Source organism: Macrobrachium rosenbergii, chromosome 55, assembly GCF_040412425.1.
Source record: "Macrobrachium rosenbergii isolate ZJJX-2024 chromosome 55, ASM4041242v1, whole genome shotgun sequence".
In the NCBI taxonomy this organism is placed as follows: Eukaryota; Metazoa; Arthropoda; class Malacostraca; order Decapoda; family Palaemonidae; genus Macrobrachium; species Macrobrachium rosenbergii.
This window is the reverse complement of record NC_089795.1, coordinates 82507416-82529941: the sequence shown is the minus strand read 5'-3', so window position 1 is coordinate 82529941 and position 22526 is coordinate 82507416. Positions and strand designations below refer to the sequence as shown.

General features: G+C 38.5%; 2 protein-coding genes across 26 annotated transcripts in view; one reads left to right on the top strand and one right to left on the bottom strand.

Moving 5' to 3' along the window:
* Positions 1 to 22526, bottom strand: part of Eip74EF (Ecdysone-induced protein E74) — an 874816-nt gene that overhangs the window by 497068 nt on the left and 355222 nt on the right. For 24 of the 25 annotated variants that reach the window (XM_067099148.1, XM_067099139.1, XM_067099116.1 and 21 more), the window contains one exon: positions 4815 to 4970. The gene's annotated coding sequence lies outside the window, so the exon portion shown is untranslated. Of the gene's footprint in view, positions 1 to 4814; positions 4971 to 22526 lie in introns of those variants that run through there. The other variant, XM_067099119.1, reaches the window with a different exon arrangement.
* The window catches only part of Lsm11 (U6 snRNA-associated Sm-like protein LSm11), a 339755-nt gene that overhangs the window by 314742 nt on the left and 2487 nt on the right, over positions 1 to 22526 (top strand). Inside the window, exons 2-5 of the mRNA XM_067099702.1 lie at positions 8894 to 8969; positions 9134 to 9174; positions 9308 to 9412; positions 15062 to 15200. Coding sequence (XP_066955803.1) covers positions 8894 to 8969; positions 9134 to 9174; positions 9308 to 9412; positions 15062 to 15200 — 361 coding nt within the window. The remainder of the gene's footprint in view (positions 1 to 8893; positions 8970 to 9133; positions 9175 to 9307; positions 9413 to 15061; positions 15201 to 22526) is intronic.

Sequence of the window (22526 nt, the reverse complement as noted above, 5' to 3'; positions counted from 1 at the left end):
GTAACTTCTTAAAGGTACAACATTCATTACTTTAGGTAAATTGTGCTTAGGCTTTAACGTCTATAATCAGTGTATTTCACTGTAGTGAAACGTTAAGTTTTTGTAAGAACTCCAGAATCAAAATTTTACATATTCATCACAAGAGGTTTTCTAATAAATCCCATAGTGAATGGATATAATATATATATATATATATATATATATATATATATATATATATATATATATATATATATAATTTATATGTACATAATATATATAATTTATATACACACATATGCATATATATATATATATATATATATATATATATATATATATATATATATTATATTACATACAAAAAACACAATTAACCCCTAACTTTCATACCTTTTCTTGTACTTCCTTATTTAGACTCGTGGTCTTCGGAACTGGTTATTACACAAGGATAGCTCGGGTTGCCACATTTGCAACAGGAATTCTCGTAATGGGAACTTCTTTCGCTTATTTGTTCTTGTTATGTTTTGACTCTGGATAAAATTAGTATTCAGAACTTAGACTTTTACTTTATTTTTTGGTAAATTTCTTTCCTTTCCCCTTAACAGGAGTTACCCAAGTCTTGCTCCCTATACGCGCGCGCGCGCGCGCATGTGTGTATGTTTGTGTAAGAGAGAGAGAGAGAGAGAGAGAGAGAGAGAGAGAGAGAGAGAAGAGAGACGTATAAATACAGCACACAGCACAGATGATGGAAATGAGCTCTACGCTTGGTGACCTACTCAACTGGTTCAGGAGAAAAGTGGGTCAAGGTCATCCTCTGAAAGTCAATTAAGCAATTCAAGTACTGCCTTTTTCTCTTCGCGTCTGCAAGTGATTGTCAAGTGGGTCTACAAAGCACATGCCATTCCTTCCCTCCCCGGTCTTCACTTTGCAAGCTATGATTTATGCAACTCTTTCTGGAAACGATTCGAGATTAACATGATTCAATATTACACGTGCACGCCATCCAGAAAGGTTTCCGATATCTCTCTCTCTCTCTCTCTCTCTCTCTCTCTCTGAAGAAGAAGAAGAAGAAACAATGTTCTGATTTTTTTTTTACGGTAAATGACATTCATTTCACCAGTTTTGTTCACTTCTCTTTACGGATGTGATGTGCATGTCGTTTTGGGAGATAATTTTCTGCAGGGCAGAATACCTAAGACCATATATTAAAAATTTTTTTATAATAATTGAGAAACGTAGTGAACGGTCAGTTTCTTTAACCGTAGGAGCAACGCCTCCAACACCGTAATTTCTACGTTACTTGAATGAAATTATGAAAGTTTTCCTAGAAACGTATTTTCTACAAGGACGGTACTTATTATCTTCCTAGTATACTTGCTGAGCCACTTTGTATATTTATATATTCTAATTTCGTATGTTGAAAGTAAAATATTAATCAAAAAAACTTTACGATAATTCTAGATGGTCAGCTGAAATGTCAGCCGCAGATGCTGAATAAGATATTTTACGAAGAGGTGATTTTTATGACGTTTAAAAATATTACGCTAAAAATTTCCGAAAGGGGTAGACCTGGAATCTAAGTTGTAATCGTTGTGACACTTCTTAATTCGTCATTAATTTGTAACTATAATTAGTTTTAAACATGTTTTTTAAAATCATAAGTTATCAATTTATAAATAAAGTTGGCAGGCAGCAATTTCAATGTTCAAATTGAAGCTAGCATTCTAATTTTTAAAATTTACTCTCTGTTCCTGATGTACGTGTAAACATGATAAATCATAATTACGTGTAAACTGTAATTATTTGTTTTTAAAAAGTAACAAGAAAATACAGGATCCACTTCAAGTAACGGACTGCCCAAGAGCCCGTGCCAGCAACAGGCTGGCTTAAATCTTCGACGAATGAACAAGCCACCGTTGAGCATAATTGAAATGTGCCGTTCGTTTACCGTAGACTTCCACATCAGGATATTTGCAGTGTGCTCTGCCGCCAAGGCTGTCGTCTACCAATGCGCACGATGGTGTATTTCTATCCCCGCTAACTTTCACATATACAGTATGCTGATGATGGAATGAAAATCGGTTACATTGAAAGTACGTTTATACCCAAAGGTCAATCCATGCCTGGCTGAAATATTTCACGAGAGATACCAGCGGCTTTCGAGGTGAGAATACGGGTTTCGTATGAAACGCATCAATTAACGACGTGAAAAATACGGCTCAAACCACCGATTAATGGAACAGACAAGAGAATCACCGTTTCCAATAAACTCCGTCCATCAGCGCCTGTAGGTACAAATACACGATGACGCGCGAGATGTGATGAAATGAACGCGCCTCCTCTTAACAAGTGCTTTTTCTAACGCCATAATAATGCTTGTTTACTCAGCCAGTGCCGACGTCAGATGAATTTCCGAGAACGTAGGCGAAAGCAATTTACAGATGAATTGTTATGGCTGAGCCGTGTTGATGCCTTGCGTTATAGAAATTCATCTATTAGACAATGCCAACGTTGCCAGAGGTAAAAGCGCGTTTTTTTTTTTGTTATGATTACCGACTAATCCCATTGCTTGTTTCTCCTCTGCCTTTAGAGAGATAATGAATAGGGATCTCGATATCGTTCAGTTCTGTAATTCAAGTTAGTGAAGTATTTTCAAAGATAAATTATTTTAGAGGAAGCTTCAACACCCGAAATAATTCTGTGTGCTATCTATGCCGCTATTTAGTATCTGTATCAGGCATGATGAATATAAAGAAAAAGACATTGTGAATGCATGTCATGACGTTTTGAACAGTACCTACTGTAAATGCAACAAGTGAAATTGAATATGTATTCAGCATCGTCCAATAATGAAGCTATTTTATTTACTTTATTGTGACCCACCTATTTGGAAAACAAGTAACATACTTTGTTTAAAAACTGATATGTTGACTTCCCAGTCAGCCAGCAGTGCAGAGAGGTCGTTTGTTGAAAGAGTCGCACATTATATGTATTTTGCATAACATCACAATGCAAATCTTTTCTCACAGTACGAATAATTACACGGAATTCACCGGCAATTAATAACAGTACGTTAAAGGCGATGCCAGATGAAACAATAGCTTTCTGCGGACACAAAATGCTCTCATCTGTGTAGCGTCTGGGAATTCGGAATTTAAAGGGGCTAAAGCAAGCACCAGTACATTAGCCCGCGCACTCTCGCTTGTTCCATGTTTCGTACAAACACAAACACACACACATTTAAAAACACACTCAAGGAAAAGGTGTAAAATTGCGACTCTTTTCTCATAAACTGATTCCTTAATCAAACTAGCAAACGAAAAAGATATAATATCTACTTTGAACACCATTTGCTGCTCTAATTAAACATGGACCTACTGTGTTTTTCCAGTATATAAGCGTGTATGTGTATACCGCCAAAATATTGCCAGAGTTTCAAATATCTTTGTAAGTTCCGTAGACAAAAATATTTTAATAGCATGAGGTTCTTATGAAAAAACCAAAGGCACAGTAAAAATATATATAATAAAAGAATGTTCTTTTATTATATATAGTATGATATCCAGAATCGCAGACAGAATTTAAACTGCTAGATCGAAGTCTGGCGTGAAACCCCCATAGATTCTTGCAACACATCGTTTGTGGTGGAAGGGAAAGTGGGTCAAGAACACAGTTTAGTACGCAGTACGTTACGCTGTGACTGGTGCAACAGTCCGGATCTCAGACTACTACCAGTGCATTAGCAAACATGAGTGTCAATGAAATAATAAAAAATAAAACCTTCCTGTCAATCCTCAAATAGCTCACTGTACTTGATAGTGACCAATGCCAGCTATATTTCAAGACGTTTAAGAGCTGAATGCGAGGGCCTTAAACGCTGTTAATCGTATATCTGCTACGTCAATACCGAGCGCTGAATAGAATAGGGGAAGAAGTGTAGGAGAGAGACAATACCTAGAACAATAGGTTCACCGCCGTCAAGGCAAGGCTAGACGAGGCAGAGGAGAGAAAAATGAATGAAAGCGACAAGGACACGGAAAACGAGGTATAAGATTGGAAAATAGGATGACGTACAAGTGTTGGACATCCGTGATAAGGTCAAATGGCAAGTGCGCTACCTTAAATACCTAGCAACAACATTGGCATTAGGGGATCAGATGAGGCCGACGGTAATTATCACAATACGATAACACTTGAAAAGAAAAGACAGGCATACATTTCTTTTTTGTTCCTGAACTCTGATATACTCTATTGTAAAGAACCAGTGTTAGCTTTATATACCACTGCAGAGATTTTCCAGTCTAAAATTATGATTGGTTTTGTTGTTTCTTGTTATGAGTGTTGAAAGGCACGCCTTAATATTTTTTTCTCTGCATGAAATTTAATGCGGAGTATCATACATTATTTACTCACAATTATTAACTCCAATCTCTCTCTCTCTCTCTCTCTCTCTCTCTCTCTCTCTCTCTCTGAGACAATGTTTTCACTTTTTCAGTTGCTAAGAGCAAAAATCATCAACTTATGTAAAAACTGCGCTGATCTACTTTATTTTTCAGTTCAAATCAATCGCGATAAAAATGTATATTGCAAAGTTTTAATGATATACCATATCAGTTGCGAGTGCACTGTGTATTTATATCGCAAAACTTACCCTGCCCCACTGCCCCTGCAGGCGAACAAAGAAAAAGCCATGGACACTTTTTAAATAACGCTTAGAGATTAGTATCGATGATACGGAACATAGGGCATAAACAACACAGTTACTTAAAACCATAAAACCAGTTTCAGTGTCTTGGAAATGAAATGAAAAACATAAAAACAAAATGTCTTACCTTGAAATAAAGAAGATGGAAAGTCAGAAGCTTGGCAAATGTTTCGGTGTGCGATCACTTGATGTCGTTCGCGCGTGGAAAATAGTTTAAATGTCCTTTGCTTGGACACATCTCAAACGAGTACAGGAGAGACTTCAGTTGACTGTGTCTACCGTCCTGGAGAGAAAAGAAAAATGACAATGAATTAATTAGAGAACAGAGGTTTTCTGCCTAAAATAGCAACAAGAAATTCGATTCAAACTGTTCATACAATGCATTGTTCACATGCTTATTCCATGACAAAGGGTTTTTTTTTTACCAGCTTTGTATAATAATTGTTTTGAAGTAAACAAATCATAAACTAGGTTGGAGAGAGAGAGAGAGAGAGAGAGAGAGAGAGAGAGAGAGAGAGAGAAGAGAGAGAAAATTAAAATCAAATTTTACCGAACAAAAAAATAATATGCTTAGTACACTTTGCAAAAGAGAAACAGAGCTAAGAATTGCAATGCAATTAGTGACGTATTGTGATGAAAAGGCTTTATTTCTGAGTCCAATCTGCCGTTGCCAGTAAAGAGCGAAAACAAATGCTTTGGAAGGCTTAAATTACAGAAGGAATATATACGCATATATCACAAGAAGTCTGACAAATGTTTGCATGTGAAGATTAATTGGGTTAGTTTGCTGGAGATCAAGGGACCGACAATGGTAGGTTTGTAAAGAACGCGGCCTTTTGTTGCATCACTGAATGAAGAGATTTCGTGCACATCGCTCGTTTACCAAGCAGCAGTGTGTTTACTGCAGTTTTACTCAGTGCCCGGCTTCTAAGGCATTGGCTTTGTAAAGCCAAGTTTTCGGGACGTGCATTAAAAATAACAATGTCCTATTAATGGAAAAATACTCGCTGACACTGTAATGTTCGTAAAACAGCCTCTATCGAAATGCCATTTTTTTTTTTTAAAGGGGTTGCGATGCACAAAGACCTCAATTACTGCTCCCGTGAGGAAATACAGTCAGTCAGTGGCATCACGTTTGAAACTGTTATATTCAGGTACCCTATCATTTTATGGAATTAATTCCGAAAAATAAACTTGTCGATCAAACTTCTATAGAGGAAAGTTTGTTCCCAAAATATTTCAATAGCTTTATTATGTATATTTGCTTAATCCACGAAATATAACACTGAGCATGCCTGGACGAAACAGCCCGATCTTTTGTTTAGATCCTATTTATTCCATTATCAGTATAACAATGGTTCACTTTCAATCGCAGACGAACTAAGAGATCAATAATTATTATATTAAATATTTGTTATCATTATTACAATAAGGGATTATATTGTTAATGCAAATTCATTCACTGAAACTCTACAGCAAATTAGATCTTGGAGAATTTTCTTAGTGAACTTTTTAAGATTTAACAAAGTATATAACTGTCATACTAAATTAATGATGTTGCAAAACTGAACCGCCAAATTAAGAGACTCTCAAGTGGGTAATGTCATCACGCAAAGACTTCCCAACTATACAGATCGATGGGGGAAGAAAGAGAGGAGGAGCAGGAGGAGGAGGAAGTGGAAGGGAGGGAGGCACAAGAAGTATGTGGGGGGAGGGGGGTTGGTGGAGGCATGCCAAAATAGAGAGCAATGCTGCCTTCGCCACGAGACTCAGTGGCGAACCTGATTCAAGTTTGTGTTGATAAGGATTTCAGGCGATATTTGTGGGGCGACGCCGCTTTCCTTGGCTGAAGTCGAAAATGATAAATCGTGACCATGGCAGGAAAACCTAAGCGACCCACTGAGGTAACGCGGAAAAAGGGACATAAAACTATTATCATAAATTCAATTATTGAGACGCGGCCTGTCGTTTGTACGCAAATTATTGTGTAGCAAGAATTCTGTCTTCACTCTCCCCTAAAAGCTAATCCCATATATTCTTCCGATTGACTTAGCTAAAAATCCAGTAAAATGAAGACAGCACAAGCTTTGAGTGACGTCATGCTTACTTATTATGCCTTAGAAAAGAGCATACTCATAGGAACTTATATACTTCATATTCTCATGGCAACACGCCAGTTTTCTTTTCCATTTAAGTCTATTTAGAAAAAAAAAAACAATGAACAAATTACTACATTAGTCTGGTGCTCGATTTAGCGACGGAACTGTGAATTAACAACAGACTTTGATGTGGCAGTTAATGACTTCATTAAGCAAGAAAGACAGACGTGGATTAAACAAACTCGGGACATCGAAGTTTAGACGGAACGCCTATCATGTTCCATCTGTTCTTGAGAGGTGACGCCAAGTTAAACCATTTATATGCAGCAAGGGGAATGTCTGTTAAACTTTCTTCTCCTTTTCCTGGAGATCGAGTGACGAGAGAGTGAGAGGAGCCTTGTCTTCCATGTGAGGATGGAGTGACATCACTTGAAATATCGCGGAAAGTCGTAACTAATTGCGCACAGCTACCCGCCACGGAGAAGCACGACCTAAATTGTTGTCAGAAATTCGTTGCATACCATTATTTCATTGTCTTGGTTTGAAAGAAAACTTTTTTGACAGTAATTATAGTCAAGCTTATACTTCATACGGGCGCAAGTATAGCAAAAGGGATTCTTTGCTTTTAGTATTCACTATGGAGTCTTAAACTACGTAGACTTTTGGAATTTTGAGTGTAGGATATTGTTAGTTTAATGAACAACATGACTCTACTGGAAAGCATCAGTTCATAGCAATCTTCAACTGTTTTTTTGCGTTGCAAAAATCAAGTATGTGCTTAAGGATACCTAATCTCTTTGTAACTATTAAATCCGAGGCCACAAAGAACCTGTTATTATTTACCGCTTCCGGCATCACAAAGTATCTAACGAAACGGAAGAGAAAAAATTAATTTGAGTGTCCTACTTAAGACGATCTTTTTTAAATAGGCACTCTTGTATTTCGAACCTCAAATTCTTCCCACATTCTGAAGAATTTTACATTGAGAACTTTGCCTTAACGTAAGGACAAAGCAGGGAGATATTTAAGAAAGAGTTGGACAGTTTTTCAGACAACGAAGTTACTTCGGTCGATCCAGACATTCGTCTTTTTTTTCTTATTTTCTTTCTTTCTCTCGGTTATTCGTAGTCGTCTAAAGGTGATGTTGGCTTGTCAATTTGTTTGCCAAGCTATTTTACAGAATTACTGTACTTTTGTCCTGGTAGATACGAGAGACAAAGTTACATAAGGAAAAGTTTCCTGATCACCTTCCCCAGACTGAAAATGAGATCTTGCAATCTACTACGTTTTTAATAGTTGTAAAGTAGATAATGATTTTAGGAAAAAAAAGGATGAAAGACCAAATGATGAAAAAAAGTCATTTTAGAAAAAAGTTGAACAAAGATGAGCAAGTGTCTTTGTGAGAGTCATCTGAAATTATATATGCTGCAAATGACTGACAGCACCTGACATTAAAGTAGGTTTTTTCGCTAAATGTTTGGTGATTCATTCGAACACTAAGACGTAATTAACCGTAATTCTCATTTTCCTGTCTCAGAACTCTCAAATTTGTTAAAAATTGAATCAAAACTCCAGTGACATGTGTCAATTCCTTAAGACAAAGAAAAACTGTGTTCGTCGACCTAGCATCACTAAGACTCGTCCTTAAATGTCGAAAATCAGTTTCTTAAATGTATCTGTACTATTTTAATATGTACTCCTACAGTACAATTTCCTCAAAATGTTTATTTCTTGTACGTAGAGGAATGAAAGCAAAAGAATCTCAGCACATTCGGTTCTGCAATATTCTACTCATGAAAAGAAGATGAGCAGTAATTAACATGAAAGACCTTTCAGTGCATCACTTTAACAGTTCTGACGAACGTGTGCACAATGCCATCTTAATCATCATAAGCTAAAGACACTCAATAGATTGGTAAACATTTCACGCAAAGGACAAAATGTCGATCAAAAAATGAATGAAAAAATAGCAAAAGCAAACGTGTCCCCGGAACTGTAATTGTCATTCTAAACTTTTACAAAACGACAGCAACAACTACTGTAAATGTTGATATTAACAGCAATGATTCATAAATAAATGATAATTTATAAATTATTTCTCCAACAGGTTCTGGGACCAGGTGGAATACCCACCCGTCGAGTGGCACCTGTGCCGGCCAACAGGAATTTCAGTGAAGACCAAGGTAAGCAGCTTTCCTTCAAACATTACTCAGAGGATTCGCAATTTTTATTCAGTCCATTGATTTTATATTCTTACCTTACTCTTTAATTACTCAAGGGAAAATCGCAGTTTTTTTTACTCAACTTCTGATCATTTTACTGATTAAGAAAATAACAAATTGAACAGTTTCTTCTAGACTGTTTGAAAATGCCTTAATTATCTTTTGCGTTTGGTTAATTTTATTGCAATATGTTTGTTGCTCAGCACAGAAATGAATGTCGTAAGTTTGAGGTGCTCGAATCATGAAAATACCGCACTGAAAAAACGGAAACTTCCCAATTTGACGGGGTCACCGATAAGGGGGCCGGGGGCCGCAGCGAGCGAAATGTTCTCAACCGGATGGAAGAAATCCAGGGGCCCTTGGCTGTCCTTCGCCGCTGCCAGCAGGAGAATATCAGAGTCAAGGTGAGAGAGAAACCAATCTTTCGTCGCGTCTCTCCAGTTTCACAAAAACTTTCCTTTTCCTCGTGTCTTGACTGAGCGGCTATTTTGGTTGTTTGATGATGCTTCAGACAACTAAAATAGCTACTCGGTCACACACGACTAGCTTCAAAGAGGAGGTTCTCTCGGTAACTGTCGTACGATCAGCAGCGATCTCGAACTGAAGATGAAATTATGCACATATAACCGTCTCGCCTTACACATTTGCAAGAACGATCTTCGAAGTATACGATCTTTGTGTAACTGCTCTTCATTATGTAATATTTACAACACATTTTACACACATAATATATATATATATATATATATATATATATATATATATATATATATATATATATATATATATATATATATAATACATATACATATATATATATAACATTCAAAAATTCAGCCAAACAGTTCTCTTTTTAAACACCAAAGCTAAAATCTATAAAAATGAATACAAATACATGAATGAAACGTTTGAGAGCCGTATGTTAAATAATACGACCATAAAAACGGAATAAATATATTGGTTAAAAAGTGTTTATAATAGCAAATACTCACACAGGTCTAGTATTTTATAGCAACGTAATAAAAGGAATAGAAAAGAATTATTAATAAATACATAAAGGCATGTATTTAAAGGTTCATGTATAAATGTTATGCATGCATGCGCACGTTGATAGTGAGAGAGAGATCCTTTATTTTCATGCGAGGGACTACATATTTAGAACTGCAAATTACCACAAGTTATGGAACATCAAAAACATTGTAAATATTCCGACGGCATAAAATAAAACGCGGCAACAATAAAAAAACAATCACATAAAAGTATTCGCATCGCCAATAACCGTGCAATCCTACTTCATAAAATGACATTTCAGCGCAAAGTGATACTATCTGCAACAGCTCTATCACTCTATGCACCAGTATTTTTAATAAAGCTCCGTCAGAATAAACGACCATTGATATACTGAGTACGGCAATACAATTGCGGCGTCCATTAGGCGGGCAAAAATGCACAGATATTTTTGGGGCTTCTTTTATATCACTTTATTTTGATCTTATAACAAACTAAGTTTCTGGCTGCTTTAAGCTACGAAGACCGTCGTCATCATCAGCACTCGAAAAGAAAGATGGAAGCTCCTGAGTGCTAAAATCTTTCATCAAGGCCACAGGTATGAATTTCAATAAAGAGACCAACTGCGTCCAAAAATAATTTTGGGAAGTAGATGCGGGAAAGATGCAGTTATAGCATCCTGTTACTGAATGGGCAGAAACAACCGACGCTTTCAGAGCGAAGCATCAACAAACCCAAGAGCACACCATCTGCAATAGGTCAACCCAGCGTTGCCCCAAAAATGTTCCCCTCTCCCTCCCCCATCCCCTACTCCCATCGAAACTTTCACTCTCAATGCATTCCCTTTAGGGGATGTATAGAAGAGATGTAGAGAGAGAGAGAGAGAGAGAGAGAGAGAGAGAGAGAGAGGACGGTTAGCGCGTGGCCGTTTGTTTGTTTGTTTTCCCTATGTGTACCCCACTAATGTACATTTGATCTTTAGAGCGTTATAAAAAATACGTTACATCCAGCATTTGGACGATTGCAGTCGTTTAATAAAATGCTTCATTCTTGACGGATCTCTAGTTATCTACGTAATTATATCACTCTTGCACCAAGCAGCATCTTGAACTGATGGCCTGGTAAACACTGTTTTTTGAATAAATGTTTCAAGGAACCCTTCAAAAAAGGACCTTGTCCGCGCATTTTAGAGGTAAATTAAACGGAAGCAATAAATGCAGTAACTTTTCTAACCTGGAGCGCTTATAATATTTAGAGAGCCATTGTAATGATGAAATACGAGATCCGTTACATAAATTAACCATCATTTCGTAGAAATTTATGATTACTGTGAAATCCTCATACTTCTTGGAACTCGTCAGGTTGAATAAGAAGCCAATGCTCAAATGCTAACGATTTTTATGTCTGTAATTGCTAGAGATTGATTCCTAGGGAATCTGATTCTCATCAGGAACAGCCAAACGAGAGCTATAGTCAACATTTTTATTCCATTGGGACATTTCGGCTTTAAAACACTAGCCATTTTCGACCTAAAATAGAGGCAAAACCCAAAACATAAAATTTTTTATACTAGTAAAATACAAATCAAAGAAAGGTCACACTCCAGAATAATTTTTTATACGATTCATAACTTATTGCAATCACGACTGAATGTCTAAGTAATAATAAAAAGGTGTTCCTCAGCATTGTGATTTGTACAAGGAAATCCTAAATTATCCCTTCATCGCGCACATACAAATGAAAGTGATAACCCTTCTAGCGGGTCGGCCACTCACTCTCACTAGTGCTGCTGTTCCTGTAGTTTCACTAAACGAGAATTAATGGTTCTTATCTCGAAGGTCGCAATTGCGTTGAGATCTCGGGGTAGGCGTACACTCGAAGAACAAGAAAGGGCCACAAGTAGTCGAGAAGAGGAGTAAACTGGGGTATTGATAAAGAGGAAACAGGTGTTTGTATTGTGATGATAGTGGGTTAAGAGAGTAAAAAGGTGGAGGGGGGGAGGTGAGAGAGGACTGTATCAATGGTGGAGGAGGGAGGGGGAGGGGAAGGGGTACAGAGGAGTGAGCTGTGGCTGAAGCACACCCGGTATAATGTGGGTCAGTGGGTAAAGGTCGGGGGGTATAGGGACCATCACCACCACTGCACTATCTATCCCTCTAAACCCACATTAACAAACACGTCCCTTAACTACCCCTCCCATCCGCACCCCCCTCACCATCATCACCTCAGGACCCCTTTCTCCATTGTTCCCTTCCCTTCTATTAATATTTTTATTGCATCCAAGCGATTCCCACAGACAGACAACGTCCACCCCAGTCATCTATTGCTTCAGTTTTATCTTCACTCTGCAGACTTCTCGATTTTATCTTTTCAAGGTCATCAGTTAGGAGGATATTCTTATGCCCTTTCTGCCCTGCAGTATCGCTGCCTCCACGAAGAGGCCCTTTGGTCTGGTGCTACATTCTGATCCTAACGGTTTCTCGAGTCCCAGTTGTATGTACAGACTTCGACTCAACATCTGCGTGGCCACACTGCAAGTGTGATCTCTAGACCACGACCCCTAATCGCTCTCTCCCCCACTCTCTCTCTCCTACAGTTGTCATGGCAGCTTATTTTTCCTTATCAGTTAATGAGTGATTTCATTGGGAAAGGTTGTTGGAAATTACATTAACTACGTCAGTAAATTAATCACAATAGAAAATAATCTGTACGGAGACTGAAATCCTTAACAAAGTAACAATAATACACAAAATGTCACTGTTTTCCGCACTGCACGATTTTCGAGGTAATTAAGGGTTGAACAGGAAAAGCAAACTTGTCGTTCAAACTGGGCTATTGTTGTAAACGTCACGCTGAAGGAATTTCCTTTGATATTTTCGAAGGAGACATCCTAAAAGGTAATGAAGGTTCAGCAATACTCGTGTCTCAATGGCGAGACCAGACTTGTGGCTTGTTAAGAAACTGGGATTGTCCCATCTACGCGAAAAAAAACTACTACAGCGGAACAAAGTAGGAAAGTGGTTGGTGCCTTAAAAAAAAACTTTTCTTTTATATAATTATGCAGCCATGAAGGTCGGTATTACTAATGTCAAAAAACAAGACAGATAACTAATTATTTGCTTATTAAACACTCATCATGGATATCAAATTATACAAGCAGATGTTGATACTTGAATTTGGTTTGCTTAAAAAAAATAATTTGTGACAAATCTACACATCCGACAGCAAGTTTCTTATATTTTGAGAGCAAACCAGAATATGACATGAAATGAGGCAATTCCATCCATTTCACACTGAAACTGAGTTATTACGCAGAAAAATATTTTGCTGAATTCCATCACTGGATAACTTGCATGATGGAACGCAAGCTCTCGTTGAAACCGTTCGACATTTTAAGGTAGAATTATTTATACATAAGTGGTTGCATGCAACTTTGTTTAAAACCGTTTTTTATTTATTTACTTTTGTTAAAAACAGCGTATCTGCGGATTTCGCTTCACAAAATCATAGCATAGAAAAGTTTCTCTCCACCAAAGTTTATCTTTACAAAAAACAATGTTGCATCCAAGATTTTCAGCTCGGAAGCTATTACCATTACCAAACAATGAGATCTTTGAGTTCAGATTTACAATCTCACCTTTATTTCCTGGCTGCAAAGCGGGATGATTGTTTATTGTATATTAAAGCGAAAACCGAGACATTTCTTTTTTCTCATTAAATTAATTATCCTCTGACACCTTGCGCGAACACCAGACGCTGTTCTTACAGCATAGCAGTCTGGTGAGCGTGAAGAGAGAAGGGCTGGCAAGAAAATAGATGTTCAACTTTAAGCTTCTCTGGTTCCAGACCAAACTGTTTTTTTCTCTCTCTCTCTTTGTTTTTTGCTGCGGGATATGACACACTATGAATGTCTTTTTGTAGACAACGCTTCCAGTTGTTATTTTAATGATAATGAAGGTAATCATGAGATAATTACGAAATGAAAGGGAGACAACAATGATTCATAGGCGCCCGTTTGTAATGCATGAAAGCCTTTGGAGCCCAACACATGATAGACACCCAGTATGAGTTAAAGAGCTCTCACTAAGTTACTTTTAATTAGACCGCTTGTTATTGATCATCTAATGAGCTTTTGAGAGGAGAGTGAGAACAGCAGTGGAACCCCGATGAAGTAAACAACGAGAGAGAGAGAGAGAGAGAGAGAGAGAGAGAGAGAGAGAGAGAGAGAGAGAGGAGGGCTATTACGTAATTGCTGAAAGCTTCACCCGGAAGTGTGATGGAAGCAATATTTGTTTACATCCGCTGTAACCATGGCAACAGTAATGGGTCTCCACAGAGAGGAGGAGGAGGAAGAGAGAGAGAGAGAGAGAGAGAGAGAGAGAGAGAGAGAGAGAGAGAGAGAGAGAGAGATAGTAAGCACATGGGTTATGATTCTGAGCTGGAGAAATCTGACGGTGTCAGTAGAGCCAAGGACGAGGTCATACCTGCGGGGGGGGCGGGAGACTGGGCTGGGGCGAGGAGGAGAGTGGAAGAGAGAACAGCCATAAAGGGTGGCAAAGCAGAGAGGGAAAGTTAAGGGATAAGCGGCAGCTACTTGAGATGACTGGATGGAGGGAATGAGGGGGAGATTGGATGGGGGAAAGGAGAAGGAAGGGAGGCGGAACAATAACAATAAGGTATAAAGAAAAGGAAATCAATTCAAGGACGGTGAGTAAGCTTAACTTAGATAAGAACTAACAGTGTAACAAGCGCAGCTGGCGAATCTGTGACAACGCTGAGTGCAAAAAAACATTTGAAAAGACTGCAATAAAGATTCTGCTTATGGTTTCCGTTGAAATAGCCATTATCTTTTCGCTTATAATTATTTAGTACTTGAAATTTTGTTTATGACATATAACTAATGTTTTATTATATAAAAAAAGTTTAAGCTTAGAAACAAAGCATTTGAAGGACATGAAGCCCACCAAATTGTAAATTCCTTTGGCCCTTACGCCTTAGTAATAACTTTTTTATTATCTATACAATTCCATTCCACTTCATTTCAGGTCTACACCAGGAACCATAGTGAGATAAGAGGATTAGTGACGGGTTACGTGATAGCCTTCGACAAACACTGGAATTTGGCCCTAAGGGACGTCGATGAGGTGTTCCAGAAGAAAATTCGTTGCAAGACGCCAGCACTCGGTAAATAATTATATATATGTTAACTCGTAAAAAATTCCAATTCTGTAGTCATAAATTCAACATCATCCACATTGCTAACTCTTGATTTGATATCAACAGGTAGAATCCTACTTACGTATACAGTCAATTATAGAATTTATATTTGCAAAAAGTAAAGGCCGTTTTATATACAAAAAATACACGTTGAATAACTGAATTTGGTTGATTAATGGGCTGAGCGTATTGTAGAATTTCGTTAAAAAGACTCTTCTGCTTTATCATGCTCACTATAAAAAAAGACGAATTTGTTTTCTCTCTCGGGCATCTTCAATTAGAGGACTGATGAAATGGAATGTTGAGAATTGCATTTGTATACGCATAATTCTTCGCTTATTCATCCAAAACTCTCTTCAACTCAAAGGTTTTTAAAGAAATAATTCAAACAGATTCAGATCAAGGGCTGGATTTCAGTTAGGATTTTGTACTATTCTGTGTAAAATATAATGAAATTTATTGTCGAATACTAACACTAAAAACCTTCATACGAGACTGACGTAAAAAGCCATAAAGTGTCAGCTCTTTCAAAGTATATTAATTATACGGCAAACTTATTCAGTGTTATCCTCAGCGCTGTTGCTACAGGTAAACTACGCAGATAGAAGTCCTTGAAGTATAAAAATGGAGGTGGGCTTTAAGAAACTGATTAGTCGTGTCATAAAATTGAAAGGTACTACTTTTCGGGTTGATGGAAAACGTAGCAGTAAAGAAGTACCATGTTTCGAAAAGAATACTAGAACGAAAACATTTTGAACAATTAGGAAAGGCGTCTTAAGCACTGCGTCAGACATCAATGGTTTTACGCAATCTTAGTCTAGCCGGAAGTCAGTCTTCCGATTTCCTTAAACTTCGCAACAGATTGGCTGATGTCTATTAACAGAAATTATCATCGTTTCAAAGCTTAGATTTCGGTAAATCGATTTTTTTTACATTGTCGTAAAAGCACCCATCATTAAAATAAATTCCTAAAACCTACCAAAATAAATACACAGTTTCCATCCCGTCATTTTATGTGAGATATTCAAGTTGATTCTTTTAGGAAGAAAAAGAGCGACACAAAAAGATCTCGAATACACAAAGCACAGGAATATCAAATGCAAACTAGTACATGCAAGCGCAAAAATTCAGGGATAAAAATAGAGAGAAATCATGAAAAGGGTGAGCCCAGGGTTTCAAAGGGGGTCCCTCTGGGTGGTTGGCTGGTCTGTCTCAGTTGTCAACCAGGAGTCGTGTTGGCGGTTGAGCAAAAGTAGGCCAAGATCAACCCAGAGTCGCTGGCTACACTAACACCTTACCCCCCAAACCCCACCCCCCCTCAACCCTGCACCATCCAACCATCCCTTTTACCACTTTCTAATTACGAAGATTCGGTGTTTCAAATGACGTACCATCTCACAGGGTACGTTTATTTTCGATAACATTAAGGAATAAAACATCTGTTTTACTGCAGTGGCTTGATGTCGGGTTGTAGCACTGCCTGTTAGTTATTCGAGTGTTTGAAGCCAGTGCAACCTTGGCTAAATCGCCGAAAATTTAAATGAACCGTCTGAGGTCACTCATTTTTTCATTTTAAAAAGCTGCATATGAAATCTTTCGTAAGAATTGCTATTCATAAACATTAACCTGGCTTAGGGAAATTTTTGCGAATATCAATATCCACAACTGCTACTCGTAATAATGGCAATATTACTTAGTGATGGGAAGATGGGGATCTGGGCTAAAGCCTTAACATTTTCGATATGCCAATAAGTAATATGTCCTTTCGAGGGATATTGGAACCTCCGATGATGCCAAACTCTCCGAGAAATTAATCTCCCATCCAGATGTGACAGACGAACACTCAATAAGGATAATAATGTACACTCAGATATATTTCCAGTCTGTGCAACTGTTTACATATCGGAAATTTATTAGTTATCGTATCAGCATCACCATCCTCCATGACATTCTCGACTAACAAAACGAAGGACACAACAGATTCGTGCTTTGAATCATGACCACTACGTCATTGTTATGATCCTTAACTTAAATTCGCGTCATACAGTTTCACAAAGTTTCTTGAATATCCGTGCGAGAGTTTTTCTTAAGCGCTACCTATATCATTCACGTGACACCTACTTCTAAATAACAATGAAATGTAACATCCCACTGAATAATGTCACCAGACCATAAATTAATAGATAATGGAGATTAAATATTCAATAAAATAAAGACACAAAGACATATATTTGCAACTGACGATCCAAAATGAGATCAAGGTTATACGAGGGAACGTCTTTTCGCCAGCCCCCTCCATTCCCACCCCCCCCCCCACCCCACCCCCTCCTTCCTCCCCCGGGGCCCTTTCTTGCCCTACTTTCGGAGGCCTTTTTGACGCGTGCAGCCAAAGGCAACAACAAAGGGACACACAAACTTTGCTTCACAGTCAAAATTTGCTCACGTTTTTTCTCATATTTATGCGGCTTCTTCTATTTCCGCAAGGCCGGGGAAGGCCATTTGTTCCTCATTTCTTCACAACGCCTTTATATATATATACATACATACATACACACACACACACACACACACACACACATATATATATATATATATATATATATATATATATATATACATACAGATAGACATATTGAGAGCTTTAAAACATAAATTTGTACTCGGGTGTAATTACAAACGAGATCACATACAGCAGATAAATTTCAGTATGGAAGGCTAATGAATTTCACGATTGTTTAACTTGTGTTATCATCTTTGCTAAATATGCAAAATGTCATCATCCTAAGCTTAAGCCTCAGTTTGCAAGAAGACCCCGTACAAAGTCGCGCCCAGTATGATTCGGCAACAGGTGGCTCAGTCTGAACCTGTAAAGACTGCAAAATCACAGGGCTTCTCTTGGGGACTCCAGAACTCGACCACAAATTTTCTTTCTCATAAAGAACAGTCCAGTTCTCCTCTCACTAATGCTTGTAGCTACGATACGGGGAAGCCATACAAGGGGATATTTTTTTACCATCAGGAGGTGGTAAATTTACATGCAATATTTGGTATGGATTCCACCATACAAAAATGTGTACATTACAATAGCATCAGTATTGAGAAGCCGATTTTCAGATATTGTACCTAGAAAAACTACACATTTTGTCATGTTATTGGGACATAAATAACAGATATCTTGTGGAGGCATGCCGTTGATTCACATAAATGGTTACCGAGCAGTACGAACAGGTGGCAGGGGTTAGTGTAACAAGTTGCATGGGAATCGCATGATAATCGTTTTTATCATAAATGATACGAGAGTGCATATATATATATATATATATATATATATATATATATATATATATATATATATATATATATATAAACGTATATTCCTCTGAAACGTGTTTTTAAAATGGATCATAAATATTTCATACTGAAAATTCAAAGGAAAATACGCCCTTCAGTGCTCAACTACTTTTATCAATTCATAATCTTCGCTTAAAACCTATAAGATCCGAACCCAAGTAAATTAGCTGGAATGGTCATAATCGCACAATTAGACAACTTTTATGAGATTTCAGTCACCTTACTGATTTGATTACCAGTATTAGAAACTTGAATATCCCACGGTTTCTAATACTTTTCTTTTTTGCGTTAGTTTCTCCCCATTTTTTCTCAGTTCATGAGAATTCTGAAGGAATACCTGCTACGGGCCTTTCACTAAAGTCACATAACGAATCAAGGTGACTGTGACTACCGAAGTCGCTTTTCCGGCACACTGCCTGAATCCATCCACCCATCCATAGATATCCATTCGTGCGTCTTTTAAACACGCGTGTGCGCGCACACACGCTCGTGCTTGCACTCCTGTAGTGTCTCTCTCTTCATCATACAGCGAAAGTTAAAAACCACACGCCACTTGGCTTAGAGATTACAACCCCTCCGGTAATAATGGTGGGTTCGGCGAAAATAGCCAGATTTCACGCAGTTGTGTGAGCGGAATTGAGGTACGGGGGAAGGGGAGGGGTGTGGGAGGAGTGGTGGTGCGAAAGAGAAGGAATCGTCTGAGAGAGAGAGAGAGAGAGAGAGAAAGAGAGAGAGAGACAGAGAGACACCAGCAGGTACCTGCACGGGGTAGATGGAATGGGGATATGAATGGGAGGGGTGTGAAGGGAGAAGAGTGAAAGCTAGAGGAGACGAGTTTCGCCTACGAGTTGTTTGCCTGGACGTCAAGATGAAAATTCGACTAACGAAAGGGTTTACACCTTCATATTTTGATATCCTACTGAAATCCTTCTTCGTGCGAAGGATCGAAGCTCAAGGAGTGATAGCATAATCACTTATACATGGCGGTTTAGCTCTCAGTTTTATTTCCCCCTTGCGAGCCAAATTTCTCTTGAAACCTTGGGAGGGAAGTGAAGCATAGCATGGAGGGGGTTGGGGGGGAGGGAGCTCAACTCATTGTTATTGTTGTTCGTTGCACAAACCAAACCCCCTCCCACCCACCCCCACCCAACTTGCAAACACTTCGGAGCGAACGCCCCACCTTTAGTCTTGTTTTTCTTCAGGGAATACACCTGTCTCTGCTTAGTATTACATGAACTAATATTAGTGAAAGTAACAGTAGTGATAATAGTCTGGTGAAAAATTGGTAAACTATTAGTTTGACCAGAAAATCGAAATACCACAACATGCAGTGATATTTACTAATAACGTGGTAGACCAGTCACATCATTAAAACGAGAAAATCAGTATAGGCTACTGCAGCTATTAGAGAGAGAGAGAGAGAGAGAGAGAGAGAGAGAGAGAGAGAGAGAGAGAGAGAGAAAAAGCAATAATCTAGAAAGTAATATAAAATATGGGAAAAAATATACTTGTTAACACCCAGCCCCAAAAATTAATCGAATAAAATTGTAACAGGAAGGAAAGGGCTGACTGATAGCAGGTTATCTGGCGTCGCACTACGATCGAAAGGGATTCCTGTGGAAAGCGAAAGACACGACTGCTTTAAGAACGAAAAGATGGGAGAGAACATTCACCCGAACAGGTAATAATGATGATGGAGAATATGCACGAAAAGAAGAGAGAGAGAGAGAGAGAGAGAGAGAAGAGAGAAAGTAACGTAAGAGGGAAGAAGACCTGAGACCCGAAAGCGACGGTGAAAGTAACAACGAAAATGTAACGATGAAGGGAGATCGAAAGTCATTCGAACAAGGAAAACAGCGGCGGAGTTTTGGACGAAAAGGAAACCACAAGCACGCAAACGCGCACCGCACGCGAGAATGTTCAAAGAAATGTCAGCCTGTTGGTGGCGGTGAAAGAAGGGAATCAAATAAAAGTGCTTTTGTCGGTGAGAATGTGATGACGGCGTTAGGAAAGGTAATAGGAAGGGTTTGAGTGGGGTGGGTGGCCGGGTGAGGTGGGGGTTATAGAGGTGGGGTTGACGTAAGTAGGCCAAGATCAGCGTGCGTCAGTGGGGTAAGTTCACGATCAGTGTGTCAAGGGGCCCCCCAAAAACCCCAAGTTATTCTTCCCCAATCAGCTTCCCCCTCCCATCCCCATCCCATTCCCTTGGGTTCTTGCTACACCTTCACTCTCATATCCACGCCCCTCTCTCTCTCTACATCCAGGACCCCAACACTGGAGACCCCTTTATTCTCCATTGCATGGAAATTTCTCTCTCTCGTGTGACACCTACTTCCTAGTCCCGTAGCTTTCGTCTTTTTAGCAACAGTGCAATTTCGGAATTACCATCGACAGACAAACGGTTGTGGCGGGGAGAAAAGTTCCTCACTTGAACGTCGGATGGGCTGGGGAATGAGCCCTATTATGGAAGAAGATGAAAGTAAAGGTGCAAAGGTAACAGTCCCTTCTCTTGCCGCTCGATCCGCTAAGTCCATTCGTTGCATATAGAAAACGAATGTAGAATCGTACATTAATCATTTTCCAACAGACACTTATTTTTAACTTTATCATGGGCAGTATCTCTCATTCCTCACTGATAAGTATTTCATGTTTTTCCGGCACACATTTTCCGCGTTCTGTATACATTTTTTAAATTCTTTTAAATACTACTGGTTCGTCACTGAATTACACCGAGTTAAACAGAATACATCTGAACAATGATCAGAGAACAGTTGTGTGGATTCTAACATGACATATTCTTTATTATGTCTCCATAAAGAAACATCGAATGGTAGACCTTCTGTTCATATTATGAGGCCGTCGTTTATATATTATATAAAATCAAATGATGCACCACACATATATTTCACTCAGAAACTGAAACAAGACTTTCTGGACCGATATTCAGTCACTAATCAAAACATCTTCGTCCCATTCTTCGCAATGGCGGTGGGAAAATGCAAGAGGTTTTATTTATTATAATAATTGAAAACTTGGTAATAAGTTATCAAGTGCAGGTAATGGATTGGATCGTAACTTTGTTGAAGCAAATCTTCGATCTGCGGCGTTGTCTGTTGTAATCAGTAAAGATACCTGGAATACTCTTCACCAGTCTCATTGAGAATAAAGTTAATTTATCTATACACTTCCTCAAGGCTTATCGCTTTACTTTTTCAATTATTTTTTTCCAAAGGCATTCAAAATCTTTCTCAAATCCTTCGTATGGGATCACAAATAATAGACTGAACCTCTTTTTTTCCAAAGAAAATTATTTTTGCCTATTCTTAACACTCACGACGGTACGGCCATTTCTTTCTTTTCGCGTGTAACGAGATTTGTGACAAACAAAAAGCGAAGAGCGTAAGCGTGCCTCGGCCGTGCACGTGTTTGACCCTCTGTAAAAGATGTCTCTAGAAGTTAGTAAGTAGGAAACGAACATTCAGTTTGCTTTCCGGAATACGTCCCTTAACTTTTGAGTTGTTGTTATCTGGTATCGTGGAAAGTCGTGTTATTAAGTTAAAGTTCCTAACTTCAATGGCAAAACACAAGGAACCACAGACATCCGAAAGGAAATGAGCTGCATCCCATCACATTAGTTCAACTCCTTCTCTCTCTCTCTCTCTGGCCTTTTTTTCTGACTGACAGAAATACTTCAGTTTGGTCGTTCCTGGAAAGGGTTGCACCAAGCAAAGGGTTGGTTGGTGACTGGCAAGGCTGACGAAGGATTTACCGTAATATGGCGAAATATTTCACCTGGGATACTCAGTGCGATGAATGTTCATCGGCACAAGTCATCGTGTAGTCATTAAGTCTAGTAGGTAACCTACTTCTTCCCTAGTGTCTTCTGCCAGTGCCTTTAACGACCGAGCATTTTTAGGAAGCTGTACAGAGTCCAGCTAAATT